The sequence below is a fragment of the Sturnira hondurensis genome, unplaced genomic scaffold (genome assembly GCF_014824575.4).
Source record: "Sturnira hondurensis isolate 20B ecotype Veracruz unplaced genomic scaffold, ASM1482457v3 Scaffold0016663, whole genome shotgun sequence".
Lineage (NCBI taxonomy): Eukaryota > Metazoa > Chordata > Mammalia > Chiroptera > Phyllostomidae > Sturnira > Sturnira hondurensis.
Window position 1 is genome coordinate 4,457,917 of NW_028089294.1, and position 14,690 is coordinate 4,472,606.

At 41.3% G+C, this 14,690-nt stretch overlaps 1 protein-coding gene across 2 annotated transcripts in view; it reads right to left on the reverse strand.

The window, feature by feature from the left end:
• Window positions 1-1,027: 1,027 nt before the first annotated feature.
• LRPPRC (leucine rich pentatricopeptide repeat containing) overlaps window positions 1,028-14,690 on the reverse strand; it is a 105,876-nt gene continuing 92,213 nt past the window's right edge. For both annotated transcript variants that reach the window (XM_037066498.1, XM_037066499.1), the window contains 7 exons: window positions 14,135-14,339; window positions 12,329-12,468; window positions 12,095-12,210; window positions 9,609-9,683; window positions 7,635-7,719; window positions 4,912-5,054; window positions 1,028-2,798 (listed from right to left, as the gene is read on the reverse strand). In XM_037066498.1, coding sequence (XP_036922393.1) covers window positions 2,742-2,798; window positions 4,912-5,054; window positions 7,635-7,719; window positions 9,609-9,683; window positions 12,095-12,210; window positions 12,329-12,468; window positions 14,135-14,339 — 821 coding nt within the window. In that variant the 3' untranslated portion in view covers window positions 1,028-2,741. The remainder of the gene's footprint in view (window positions 2,799-4,911; window positions 5,055-7,634; window positions 7,720-9,608; window positions 9,684-12,094; window positions 12,211-12,328; window positions 12,469-14,134; window positions 14,340-14,690) is intronic.

Below are 14,690 nucleotides of genomic sequence, written 5' to 3' on the forward strand. Positions count from 1 at the left end.
CTTTCAGCTGGAGTGCTCACTTTGTGCCTTCTCACAGGGTCTCAGCAACTGCTCAGAGTACTGGCGATGTGGCACACAGCTGTGATTCTGGGCGTACAGCTTCTGTAAGTCCTCGTTTTCTCGCCATGAGTACCAGGCAAGAGGGGTGCCTGGCACAGGACAGTGCAGCGTGGTGTTAACTATGCAACACGATTTACTGTGAACTCAAAGCCAGGACCCTGCTTGGCAGGGGATACAGACAGGAGACAAGGAGCTGGTTGGTCTGCAGGAGGTTCACAACCTCTGCGATACTCGCTCCAATTTTCAGTGGCTTCGGGAGCCCTGGAGAGAGAAAAATCAAGACATTGCGTGGGAAGAGGGCCCGAGAAAGTAACAGAAAGGTGCCGGCGATGCCAGCCTAGGTTGCACCCAAGAGAAAGGAATAGGGAGCACAAAGGCAGAGAGGAAAGGTGTGCTGAGGACAGTGCGTGAGAGCAGATCCGAGTGACTCGTGCAGCTGTGAAGCGCTCTGACCTTAGAGATAAAATCCCTGACGTTGTGTTGACTTAGCACATACTCAACCCTGTTAGTTCTTGCCAACTCTGTACCCCAGGGATCTCAGATTAGCTGCCTGCTTGTCCTTCAGCAGATTAGCAGTGACTTCCCTGGTTCCCCCCACACACGGCACCCCAAGGAGCCTGGAAACAGCAGAGGCCACCACACAATTCTTAATTAAGAATACAATTTATTCAAAGCATTTCACATCAAAATTAGGTTCAAATACATGGATGTTCAATTACATATGAAACGCTATAGTTTCCGAAAGTTTACAATGACATTTACTTTTTAGAATTAGCCATTTGCTTGTAACTCGAGTCTAAAATGTATGACTAAGTGTTGCTATAATTGTGTTTACTCTGTATTTCTATTTCACTGGTAGATATTTAGGAAGCATTCATAAGCCCACCTAGGACATACAATTATTAAATTTTAAATTCCTACATACAAAATGGAAAGCCAACCAGCGCTATGGATACATGACAAGGTCGTTACCACACATCGTGTGTTTAACGGCCCCGTGTTTAGAACGCTAGGTGCGGACTGGTGCCCGCTCACTCTGCTCTGCACCCATGTTTACCAGGGTCAATATGCAACACTGGCCTCTGGAGTCACTTTGGGTCACAGAGACTGTACTCAGTTTCCCCACAGGTGACTATGAAGCCCAAGTACACCCCAAGGTTATGCCTCAGTTTAGAGACCGAGGTTAAAGAACATGAATAAAATTTAGCTCAACTATGAGCAGAGCTGCAAAAAACAAGGTCTGCGTCAGTGGAATCACTGATGGAGTGAGGCTCACGGCAGTCAGATGACACTGTGACTCCGGTAGGTGCAGGCCCTGCCCTCTGGGGTGCACAGAGGAGACAGACAGGAAGTCCTCCAGGCTGGGCCAGCCACTGGCTGGGCCCGATTCCTTGGCTGTAAGGAGGAGAAAGGTGAAGAAAAGCATGGTGAGTGCCGTAACATTTATTTCTGGGCTTTCCTCCATCATCCCTGCCTCACACACCATCCGTGGGCTCCAGATGCAGGAAGGCTGGTCCCACGAGGCACAGTTAGCAGCTCCAACAGTCAAGGCCAGCATCCTTCCCCAGGCAAGGCCGCCTCTCGAGTGAACAGTGCCACCAGACAAGTGGTCACCGAAACCAAACCAGTAGGTCATCACCAATTTCAAATAGACAAGGAACACAACAAAATGGGGATAATGCTCAAACAAAACATTTTCAAGTTCTTTAGTAATTAATAACCTAATCCCCATTCCTTTGTAATGGCAAACTGTGTTGACGACCATCTTCAGTTCTTTCATAGTTACCACTTTTAACGTGGTGACAGGCGTGGAAGCCCGTTTGGAAAAAACTTTGAAAAAGCTAAATATAAACAAAGATTTCACTCCTTTGTGTATTAAATCATGTATTTATAGAATATGCGCACAAAGGGCTGAGCCCAGAATTGGATGTATTTCGTGCCAACAAAGATGTGAGACCCAAATGGGAGGACACCCCTTGGTCTACTTCACGATCAAACTGGTGGATGAGGCTCGGTTTCAGACTCCTGTGCACGGAGGCTCCCAGAAGCCACTGTGGTAGGTGAAGCCAGGGGAGCAACTGGCAAATGGAACCCCGGCCAGGGCGAGCGACAGTCTCCTCAAGTCTCTGCTTCTCTCTGGACAACGATGAGCACTGGATGTGACGACTGGGAAGACGCCTTCCGGTGCCAACACTTTACAAAACCGGAAAATTACACATGGCTTCCCACATGTAAAGAACTGACAGGGCCAGAGCACTAAGCATTAGAAAGCTCACTGAACATCATCCGTCCAGCTCCAAAACTTTCCAGACAAACAATATTAACAAGTCTTAAATAAAGAAATGACCTTTTATGAAAATAATAAATTAAGTACAGTACTTACAAAGTCAATGGGAGATGGCTCTGAAAAATCATGGCTTCACACAAGAGGAGCTCCAGAATGCCACAGAAATGCCACAGATTTATATTGTAGGCAAAGCCCCAAAACTCCAGTGACCAAGTGCACATGGTTATTGTCAGTAAGATATTGACTACATCATATCCCCTATTACAAATAAATACAAGCAATAAACAGAGTGCCTTTTCATTTATTTATTTTTGTCCTTTCAAATACATTTAAAAAATAACATTTTAGACACAGAATCACAAGTACACACAAAATAAAGTAGTGCTTGCTTGTTTCACAAAGGGTTTTCCCGTAATTCCTTTAGCTGCTTTGCATAAAACTCAAAGCTTTCCTGTTTAGGAGACAAAAAAGGGAGGGAAGGTAAGATAACATTACTGACAAGAGCTGATGGCCACAAAACTTAGAAATCATGAAGTATTGCAAACAGGAAGCAAAGACTGGTGGGCCCGGGGCAGCCATGTGCCCTCGGTGTCAATTCTCCGTGGTGTTTCCTGGAACCTCCAGTTCCAGGGCCCCGAGTTCAGAGTCAACGCTAGCACAGGGGTGTGTGTGTGCAGGTATTTATAACTGGTTCAGAAGAGTGAGGTTTCTTAAATAAGCATGGTGTAGTGACGTATAATTCAATGACACAGTGAAAAGAAGTTTTGCATGTGATTCCTCTTGTTAAATAGAAAGACTAAACAAAACTTCCTAGGCAACCTACTGAATAAATGGTAGAGAATATCTACAAATCATAGCTCTAAGAAGGGGTTAATATCTAAAATATAAAGGAACTCATACAAACCAACAGCCCCTCCCCCCCAAAAAATCCTAAAATATGGTCACAAGATCCAAATAGACATTTTCCCAACAAAGACATACAGATACTGACAGGTACCAGGAAAGGCGCACATTGTCACTCGTCACCGGGGAAATGCATACCAAAGCCAAATGAGATGCCACCTCACACCTGTGAGAGCAGCAGTTGTAAAAGACAAGAAATAACAAGCTCGGGTGAGGCTGTGAAGAAACAGGAACCCTCACGCACAGTTTCTAGGAGTGCAAACAGGTGTAACTGTTTATGCAAAACAGTATATGCAGGTTCCTCAAAAAATTAAAAATAGAACTACCATATGATCCAGAAATTCTGCTTCTGGGTATTTATCCAAAGAAAACAAAAACACTAATTCAGAAGAGATATGCAATTTCGTGTTCACTGCAGCATCGTTTACAAGAGCCAAGACAGGGAAACAACTTAAATGCCCATCAATGGATGGATGGATAAAAAGATATGTATATATATATATATATGTCTTGTGTATACACACACACATACACACACACGCACAAATGGGAATATTATTCTATTATAAAACAGGAAATCTTGCCATTTGTGACAACCCCAACGGATCCTGAGGGCATTATGCTAATAACTTAGAAAAAGATAAATACTAGATAATCTCACCTACAAGTGGAATCTAAGAAACAAAACACAGAACCGAGCTCACAGACACAGAGAATGGGCTGGGGGTTGCCTGAGGAGGATGGTGGGTGAAATGAGGCCGAAAGGAACAAACTTCCTTTATAAAAGCAGTGAGTCGTGGGGTGTAATAGGCAGCGTGGTGCTTGTTAGGCAGTAATACTGTATTGCACATTTGAAAGCAGCTCGCAGAGCAGCTGTTAAAAGTTTTCATCACGAGACAAGAAATTTGTTTCTAGGTAAGGTAATGAATATTACTGGGCTTATTGTGGTATTATTTTGTAATACAGATAAGTATCAAAATCATTACAGTGTACACCTGAAACTAATATGTCAATTATACTTCAATAAAAATTTTTCCTAGATGAAGAAATAAAAACAAACCTATTTAAAATGAATAAGCAATTAACAAGCAATTAAGGCCCTGACTGGTGTAGCTCAGTGGATTGAGCGCGGGCCTGTGAACCACACGATCGAGGTTCGATTCCCAGTCAGGGCACATGCCTGGGTTGCAGACCAGTTCCCAGCAGGGAACTCATGAGAGGCAACCATGCATTGATGTTTCGCTCCTTCCCTCCTTCCCTTCCCCTCTAAAGATAAATAAAATCTTTATAAAAAAAAAACAAAACAAAAAACAAGCAATTAACAGTTCCATAATACCTTTGGCTACTGAAGAATAGGTTATTAAACCTATTCCCAGTTGAAATGATGAGAAAACCACCCCAAGGACATTTGCTAAATTCTTACCTATAGGTGAAGGTTGGAAACTGACCTTGTACTTTAAACCCCAGTCCCAGGAGCTATGCCCTGCTCCGCCCACAGCCAAGGACTGAGGGTTCAGTGCCTGAAACCCTCCCCTGAGGGTCCTTCACAGAGATCTAATCCTCATGTAATTAAGTATTCCACTTGTTTTTTTACATATTATTGCAAAGCATACATAAGCCTGTAGAGGTAATATTTTTCCCCTTAATTAAGATATACTCACAGGGGGTTCAGCAAAAGGGACAGACTCTCCAGCCTTCTTCAGCAAAACTGCATAACGTTTTAGGAACAGATTATCCAATTTTACATTCTTTGCTGTCAAACTTTCATACAGAGCTTTAGCAGACGAGACATCACTGTCCAACACTGAGGAAAAAGATATTAATCACAGATAAAGACGGCCTGTCTGCCCCTTCTCCCAAAACACTCAGCTCTTCAGGGACGCCTGGATCCCTTCATCCCAAGGCAGATGAATACTTCACTACCTTTAGCAAAAAGCCACATTCAGAATCTACAAGCTCCTCACTCCTTCCCCGAGCCTCTCATTCAGCATTAATCGGTATGAAAGAAAGAAAATAACAAATACAAGTACTTTAGAAGATCTGTGTAGTTTGTGTAAAAGTGACCACAAACTACTCAGTTTTATACTTAGTTTGTGTAAAAGTGACCACAAACTTTTAGGTAGAAGTGACCCTTCTACCTAAAATCACACTTTGAAATCAAGTTAATTCAGCAACTGTTGTGGTGAGGGGCACGTAATTTATGCAGAAGTCTTTACCTACATCAGTATCAAGATCATCAGCTACACACCACCACCAAGACTTTCAATACATTCTTCTATTATAAAATAAGCAGGTATGAGGGATGTTTCACTTAAATGGATGATGGAGTGCTCTAGGAGCCAGGTTTAGCTAGCTCTCCCCTTGGGCTGAGCTGCGGAAGGTTTCTTTTTAAGTGTACTGCTTAGATTCCAGGGGCTCTGCTCCCAACTTGTTGGTAATTGTTAACATCTGAGCCCCTAACGACCCCCTGCCCCTGCACTGATGTTCTCTGACCAACCCCGACTCTAGCAGCACCAGGCAGAGCCTCCAGGGTGGATGTGAGAAGCTGAGGAATCAATCCAAGATCTCCCAAAAGGGAGTGAGGGTGGACGCCTCTGGGGTTGAACGGATCATGCGGGTTGGCTGGGGAAATGCAACGGCCTGTCTCAATCCTTCCCCTGACACTGTCCCCTCAGCTCAGCTGCCACCATCTTCCAGGACGCTGCTCACGAAACTCTCCGTCTCCCCTTTCACCACTTCCGATGGCCCTGCTCTTCTCCCTCCCAATTCCCAAGTGGTTTACGCAAGTTAGTAGTTTTTTTGCAATTTGACCCCATTCCATGTTACTATTTAATATCTGTTAATTCCCCAAATGGAACTTTGAGGTTTATGATTATAGCTCTATTTTGAAATATGATGAGGACTGTCCAGAAAAAGTCCAGCCACTGTTACTATAATGAGAACAGTTTGAGCAACGTCCCTGTACCCTGGCAACCAAGGAGAGGGGACTGGAATGCACATGTGTGAACAAGGACGACCTCACTGTACTAGTCAGCGGGGGTGGGAGAAACAGTAAGTGAGCGTGTGTGCTGTGTGGCTCCTGCATTCAAAAAGACTGAGTGTGTAGAGCAATGAAATCTGCACTAAATTTTGTGTTAAGCTTGAACATTCCTCTGTGGAAACTATTCAGATGATTCAGAAGCCCACAGCTATGGGCAGCTGGTGATTGGCAGCTTCGTCACAATAAGGTGCCTGCTCACACAGCATGTTTCATGCAGAGGGTTTTTTTTTTTTTGAGAAACATCAACTGACCCAGGTGACTCAGCCCCCCTACAGCTCAGATTTGGTGCCTTGCAACTTTTGGCTTCTCCCCAAACTACAATCACCTTTGAAAGGGAAGTGATTTCAGACCATTGATTAGATTCAGGAAAATATGACAGGGCAGCTGATGGCAACTAGGAGAACTGTGTGAGGTCTCAAGATGCCTTCTTTAAAGGGGACTGAAGCATCACTGTCCTGTGTACAATGTTTCTTGTGTATCGTGTCTTCTTCAATAAATGTCTCTCTTTCAGACATCACATGGCTGGATGCCTTCTGGACAGACCCTGTGTACCACGTTCCCCAGACAAGGGTGGAAGATGGGAAAACCAATTTACTAATTAATTCTGATTGCAATCTGTTGTCCTGCCAACAATAAAACCACAAAAGCAATTCTTTATTTACCCCTTGCCTGAAGTGAGCAACTCAGTGGGTGGCCGATGGACAGGTGACCAAAACTTAGAAAGGCTAACATTTACCTGGATTAGTGAGGACATTTCAGAATGGTTCCCTTTCACATGTGATGGGCGGCAATCAGGGAACAAAGTGCTTAAAGGACGGGAATTTCAACTGTGACTTAAGGTAAAACTCTGGAGCCCACTTTTTAGTTAAGGGCTTGTTATTTCAAAGGCCTAGGTAGGTGGGGAGGGTACTGAAGGAGCAAGAAGACAAGTCAAGCATGTAGTGCTTCGGGTGGCAGGGTGCTGGGGAGACCGCACTGTTCCCGATACACACACTTCAGTGGATTTCCAACTCCTTCCAGGAGCCCGGGTGCTGGCTCCACACACCGGGGCCCCTCTGAAAATGCTCAGTGATACTGGTTTTATGTCCCCATTACATGGATAATTCATATTTTTCTTACAGTTTTTAAACATATTCTAAAGATAAATAAATTATCTATGTAATAATTATTTAATATTTAGGATTACTGCCTTTGAGCTAAAGACTTAGTTAAGTCTTAGTTAAGTCTTAGTTAAGACTTAGTTAAGTCTTAGTTAAGTCTTAGTTAAGACTTAGTTAAGTCTTAGTTAACTATATTGCAAATATTTAAATCACTTAAATGATAGAATCAGATTAAATATATTACCATAGCTTTTCATGACAGAACTGTATGCTTCTTCTTTTTCAGTTAATTCAGGAATCAATTCTAACAAAGATTTCAATGTTTGTGCCTAAGGAATTAAAACACAGGTCAAAAGACTATGAAATGTAACACTGACATACAGATATCGCATCACAAAATCTTGACAATAATTATAATAAAACTGCCTACTCAGTTTAATGGACTATTTCCCATTCTGTATACAGGCATACCTCAAAGATACTATGGATTCAGCTCCAGACAACTGAGAGAAAGCAAGTAATGTAATAAAGTAAACTTTTTTTTTTGCTGGTGGAGGGTCTGGCCTTCAATTTGTAAAAACAAAACAAAACAAAACAAAAACATCTGTGAAGCATCAATTAAGCAAAATGCAATAAAATGAGGTATGCCTGCATCTCAGTATTTGTTGTTAATTTAACAATTTACAGGCAAAACAAACAAGTATTTTTTAAGTTAATGCATTTCCATTTCCATGAATATTTCCTAAAATATTATAAAGACTGCTTCTTTTGTCAGCTGGTCAGCAGGAGGCTGTGAGATCCCAAAGAGTAGAAGAGATAATTACTATCTTTTGGTACCAACATTTTTAGGTAAAATGTGATGAATTCAGCCACACATTCTGAAGTTTTCCCTACTTGGTGCATAAACAGAGCATTTACAGGTCTCATGGGAATTTTCACTGACGGCTTTCCCTGTTCAGCTCCTGGGGGGAATCCAAGTGCCACACCCAAGTGAGTGACCCCTGGGACTCCCAAACACTGCAGTACTGCTGGAATAAGATAGATGGGTTCCACAGAGCTTTCGTGCCCTGTTTCCACCTCACCAAAGGAAGCTAAATCTGGCTTAATTACTCTACAGTCAAACAGGCAGGCACTGTAACTGGAATTTTTGAAATTCCCAAATCACTTTTCAGCTTGTTTATTTGGCCGACCAAGACCTGACCTGCACCTTTCAAGGACTTGCTGCGAGATAAAGTCTCCAGGGAGGAGCGTTCTAAGCAGATCTATTACCATACGTTTCCGGTCCCATCTTACTAGCAACGTAAGGAGGTGCTTTGCTTGGCGTGGCCCCATATGTGAAGTGACAGGAGCTTTTCAGATTTCTTATACATTTTAATCACAAATTTTTAAAAACTAGTCTCTTTGAAAGGAATAAAAGGGCAACGAAGTATTTTCAAAAAGTTTGTTGTTGTAAAAAATACATGAGCCAGAAATAAAATTTGCAGTTAGGTGAAAAAATAATTTTTTTAAAGTGTGTTTATGTGTGTGGGAAACAAAGAAATTAAGGAAAACGTAAGACTTCCCAGACTGGAAACAACCTCAATGTTTCACAATAAAACAAACATTAAAATTGGTGCTCAGTTTGAAACTTCACATCGTGCCCAAATAAACTAAGAATGGGGTTCCTGGTGCTTAACCAGTAAAATTGGATCTAAGTAACTATTTTTGGAAACATGCTTTTATTTTTTAACATCAAAAACAGGACCTGGTTCTGTTTTCCACACACGTATCTTTTAGTGTACGTAAGTGTACAAACTGAGGACATTAATTCTGACACATACTGGTTTTGAGCCCAAATGGTTAACCTCCCTGACAGTTTACACCCGATAGATTGGCAAAAACAGCCACCTAACAGGAGCAGTCCTTCGCACTGTTACCTGTACCAAGTGACCTAGGCAACAGGATCTTCATCTTCCATTTCTCGGGGCTCTTTCTTGGGCTCTTAAAGCGTAACTGAGCGCATGGAGACTTCACTGCATGAACCTGTTCTGCACCTCCAGTACAACTAGGGAGCCAGAACTGACTTTCTGTCAAGCACAGAAAAGTGACGTCGAGTCTAGACAAGTCAAGTCTCTGATCTCCCGGGTTTTCACACAGGCCCTGACCACACATCTTGTATGGGACACTCCCACCTTCGGCTCACGGCATCAGTAATCTGTTAGCCCGTTCCGCACAGTACCTTCCCTGGTTTCCGAGAATTCCTCACACAGAACACCAAGAAAATTGGGGTTTGTTCAGCAATTGCTCCACATCTCTAAAAATTAAATCATCATTCAGTAAATGAAGGTTTGCGATAAACAAGCACACAAAGGAGAACATTTCCAATTAAGAAAGTTCACAATATTACAGTAATATATTATTACTAACAGGAGGGCCTAGGAGTTGACCAACTTTTTTTAAGGCAAGAAAAAAAGCAAGCAAGTGCAGGCTATGTCAAGCTTTTGTGACCATTGTCCTTGGCATTTCAAGTATAAAGTTTGTATAAAAAGACAAGGGAAAAATTAAACTAATACTTCAACAACCACAGGATAAGGTTTAGGACTGCAAAGAAAGAGGAAAAAAAGAAACACTATTCCTCTCCAATTATACTGCCAAGCATTCACAAGTGAGCTGGGGATCATAAGGTTAATTATACATTTAATAAGGTGTCAGGGAGATAACTGCTCGTTTCTTTATAAAAATTAAAATGTACAAAGCACGTTCTCTTTAAAGTATAATTACCTACACTTACGCATACAAAAGGACTGATTTCAATCTCCCTATTTTATAAAAGGCTTTCATTGCAACAGACAGCGAGTGCTTGGGGAAAGAGACAAAAGTTAAACTCAAAAAAAAAAAGTTTATATGACAGACCAGATAAATCAAGTGTCTATCCAATCTTAGATGCTATAGTAAAATCAAATATGGCAAGACAATATTTCAGTTTACATTCTTTGTGGATGTCATCCCTTAAGTTTCTAAAAAGCACAATCCTCTTTCACAGCTTTAAAACACTGTCAATACTAAAGTGAATACTATAAAAAGAACTTTTGGGGACACAGAACATTTACATTATAAACTGATGTTTTCGACATCTGTGACTAAAGTGTTCTTCAGCACAGGGAGAATAACCTTCTACTGTTTGACAGGCAGGCAGAGGATGGGTAAAGGTTTATCACTAAAAACCTCAGTTTATTGAAGGCTCGAAAACAAAAAGACTGCTAATGCTGTGTCAACACTCAGCCGCCGTCACTGAGCTCAGTGCAACGCCTAGGGCAGCAGGGCACACCCCCGGGGTCTCCCATCCCAGGCTGCTGTCAGCTGGGCTCCGAGGAGGAGCCTTGAAAGATTCCAGCGCAGAACAAGCTGGGAGAGGAAATATCAAGTGCCACCTTTCTAAAGAACCATCAAAATAATGTGTTAAGATGAAATGAATACCACCACATGTAATTAGATATACTTATATCCCTAGAAGGTATACTTGGATATGTACACATAAAGCATTAGAGTTTATTTCAAGACAGAACTTGAAACACCAAAGGCAGCAAGATTAAAAAAAATTGCTGAAATCCCTAGCTATCTAGGTAAGTTTTTTTTAAGGAAAAACCCCCAACAAAACAATAAAATTTCCAATTATTTAAAAATTTTCTGTCCAGAAATGAAAGTCCAAAAGCCTCAGAGACGGTGGCAATTTATATTTTTTAAAAAACTGGTAACAGAGAGATATTTCTCAGGCATGCCTTTAAAAAATGGCTTGGATTCCACCGTCAAACTGGATGAACGTTAAGGATCAAAACCAGTGCTGGGGCAAATGGGTACAGTTTTATCCTTCCTATCTGCTACATACAGTGCGTCGCAGCTCATAAAAATGTAAGTGACTATAACACTATTTACTATCAGAAACTGGTCCCAGACCTCAATTTGACACGGGAGTCTACACAAACACAGCCGCTGGCAGGCTCACGGTGACTGTTTGACTGCCACCTGCTGGGAAGGGGCTCCCCGGTGGCGCCTGTTTGTGTACCCTGCCAGCGGCAGCTCTGATCACCCACCGGTTCGGCACTTGGAGCAGCTTTATATTTAATGCTGTTAGAATAGCATGAATGCGGTTGTCTCCCTCCCTGAAGATTGCTAATTTAACTGAGAGTGCGGGCCACAGAGACCTGCATTTGTCATTTAATGTGTCTGTGACACACAAGTGAATAGAAAGCAAATTCAACTCTTAATAAACCTTGAATAAGGCACTGCGAATGTTTGAGTATTCAAGTGAGAAGCTATACTTGAAAAGCAAACATTTCCCACTTTTTGTTTGCAAACTGTGTTGCCATGGTGATGAACAGTATTTACAGCATTAGAGAAATTAAAGCAGGAAATCAAAGGAATCGTTTTTGCGTTACCTATCTGCACAGAAACATTTGTTTTTAAATCATTTCGGCAAAACGAGTCTCCTCTCTGCCCCCTCCCCTCAAACCTAAGGGCATTTCTAGTCTGATCTGGCATGATTAAAACCAGCAGCCCACATTTACACCCAGCCCTTTTCCTGCAACCTCGATTCGCAATGAACTTAAGCGTGTGAGCAGCACCACACTTCGTTTCTAGTATTCCACCACACGCTAAGTCATTTCTCAACCTGCTGCTCACAAGCCAGCAGCCCCACTGCTCCGAGCATGGTGGGTGGCTCAGTACCTGTAGGAGAGCTCTGGCATCGTCCCCTTTGCCTGAATCCACAAGCTGAAGGAAAAGGTCGGTGACTGGTTTGTACACTGCAAACTGATTGGCCAACCTCTCTGCCATGATGCTTACTGGAAAAAAAAAAAGAAAGAAAAATCTTTCATTTTAACCATCCACCAAAGAAATTTGATCCGGTCTCACCAGAGAGAAAACGTGCTTCTGTTTATTTAGCAAGAACAGCAAACTTACTCTTTTCAAGAGCGGGGTCCAACCGCTCCTCTATCACTTTTCTGAATAAGTACGCCAGGCCGAAGTACTGGGCTTCCACAGGCTGACTCCCTGAAGTAAGCATATTCTCAATGTTTTCTATGGCGACATCTATGTTATTGCTGTAAAACAAATTACAAAGAAACATTTGCTCTTGTAGTAATAGCGCAGGCAGTTTTCGAACAAGAACTTACTTTGGGATTCACACATGCAAATGCTTTAGGAAAAAAAGGGAGCCGCGCTCACAATTAACCAGATAAAAAAACACTGTGCCAGCTGAACCGGAGCACAATTAGGTAGCAACAGTTTATGCTACAGTGAGCGAGGTGGTTGTTTATTTGAAAATACTGCTCTACAGATAAGCTTGAACACCTACATATAGAAGCACTAATGATGATAACTTAAAAAAATTGTATCTTAAGTATTTCATTTCATTTTTCAGCTCTTTGGATGTAAAACAGAAACTTATGTAAGTGCTACAACTTTGGCTTTATAATCTACAATGGTTACTACCGCGTGAGGTAAAGAGAGCATGCACCATCTCAGGATTCTTAAAGATGCTGAGATGTTTTTAAAAGCCATTTTCAAGTCTCTCAAACCTACAGACAAAACAATTTTGTTCTGTCAGGTACTATAGAAAGCATCTGAAAAATGTTCAATTTATACTAAACTCAGAAAGAAGTATCTTCACACTTTGCATTAAAAAGCCAATCACATAGCCTTATTTACGCAGTTAAAATAAAAATTATCATTATGACTTTCTGGTTAATGTACTCTGTAGTTGCTAATCTACAGGTTACGGCACTCTAAATCCAAATAACCAGCTTTATGTTGAAATTATTACCTAAAACATAAGAATTCTCTAACTACATATGAAGACTCCATTACAATAAATTCTTCTTATGGGTTTTAGTTGGAAAAATCATTTAGTAGTGAATACAAAGACATCCCCCACATCTTGCAAAACTGTGTTTACATGGTAACATTTAAAAATCCATCCAGCTCTTATGTAGATAATTTCCTTGCTCTTCCAACTCAACATAATCACATTTTCTCACTAAAGAAAAAGTGTGAAGTTCTATTTGGGGAAATAGTTTTAAAAGGAAAAACAAAACACTACTTCTTCTCTGTCCAAAGAAATACAGACAGACAAAAAACACGAACATTACATTTTAGTATCACAACCCACTATATGTAAGATTAACTACTAATGAACATTTTTTTCTAAAGGGAGTCAAGTCCATTATTATCCCCATGAGTCTTTAACTTGAGCAAAGTTAGTAAAAGTTCTTATTTCTGCCTTACAGTGGTGATGCTTGACAAGGAATCTAGAGATGGCGGTAAGAGAATCACCTCTGAGCAGCTCCCTTTTTGAGGCTGTGTGATGACGGGCAGAGGGGCAGGAGGGTGGGAGAACAGAAACCTTCCTGCTCCCGACACGCTCGCTGGGCCTCTGTCGCAGTGCTCCAGCAGAGTGTCACCCTCAGTGTGGCTGGCAACCAATGAGCTCACTTTCCTTCCGTAACAGAGTGTTTCTACAACCAGGGACTGTATGAATGAGAACGTTTACCAAGTGTGGAACCCATTTTATGAATTTGAAAAATGTGATAAATGTTCTCTGTTCTAAGATTTAGTTTAAAGCTAACACACATTTTATAGCATGTAAAAAATAAATTATTCCCTAATGGCATGGTTTCTAATAGCTTTAGAAAGTTTTTAACAGCTGGTATTAGAGATAATGCTCTTTCCAGTATCCAATGGAGAAAACGAAAGCTTAAAAATACTCACTTCTTTATTTGTGCCAAAGCAATGTTATTGATGAAAACCATATTTGAGAGTCCAATCGAATCTTCAAGTCCATTTACCATCTTCTGAATTGCTTGTACGCCTTCTAAATCCCCCTTCAAAGCAAACGCCTGAATCAGGCGGGTGACTGCCATCCGCGACGGGGTCTGCTTCAGGTCCAAGGCCGTTCTTAGTGTTGTGAGAGCCTCTACGACAGAAGAGCAGGCCACGGAGTTTCTCTTTTATGAACCGCACTGACTTTAATGCACTTTGAAAACCAGCTTTCAAATATGAGCACCAAGTGGCTATAAACAAAAAGCTATGAATAATTTATTCTAAGTTACAGAAAATATTAATATTTTATAAAAACAATCATTTATTTGACTACCTATAAGATATCAGAGACCAGAGAAATGTCCTTTAAGTCACAGACAAAATAACAAATGCTACTGAAAGAATGTGGGTATCACTCTGGGGTAATATTTAGTGACTAATTTCAAGGAAGTTGACAAATTCAGAGGTAGATAAATATAAATTTTAAAAATCCAAGTTTCCAAAA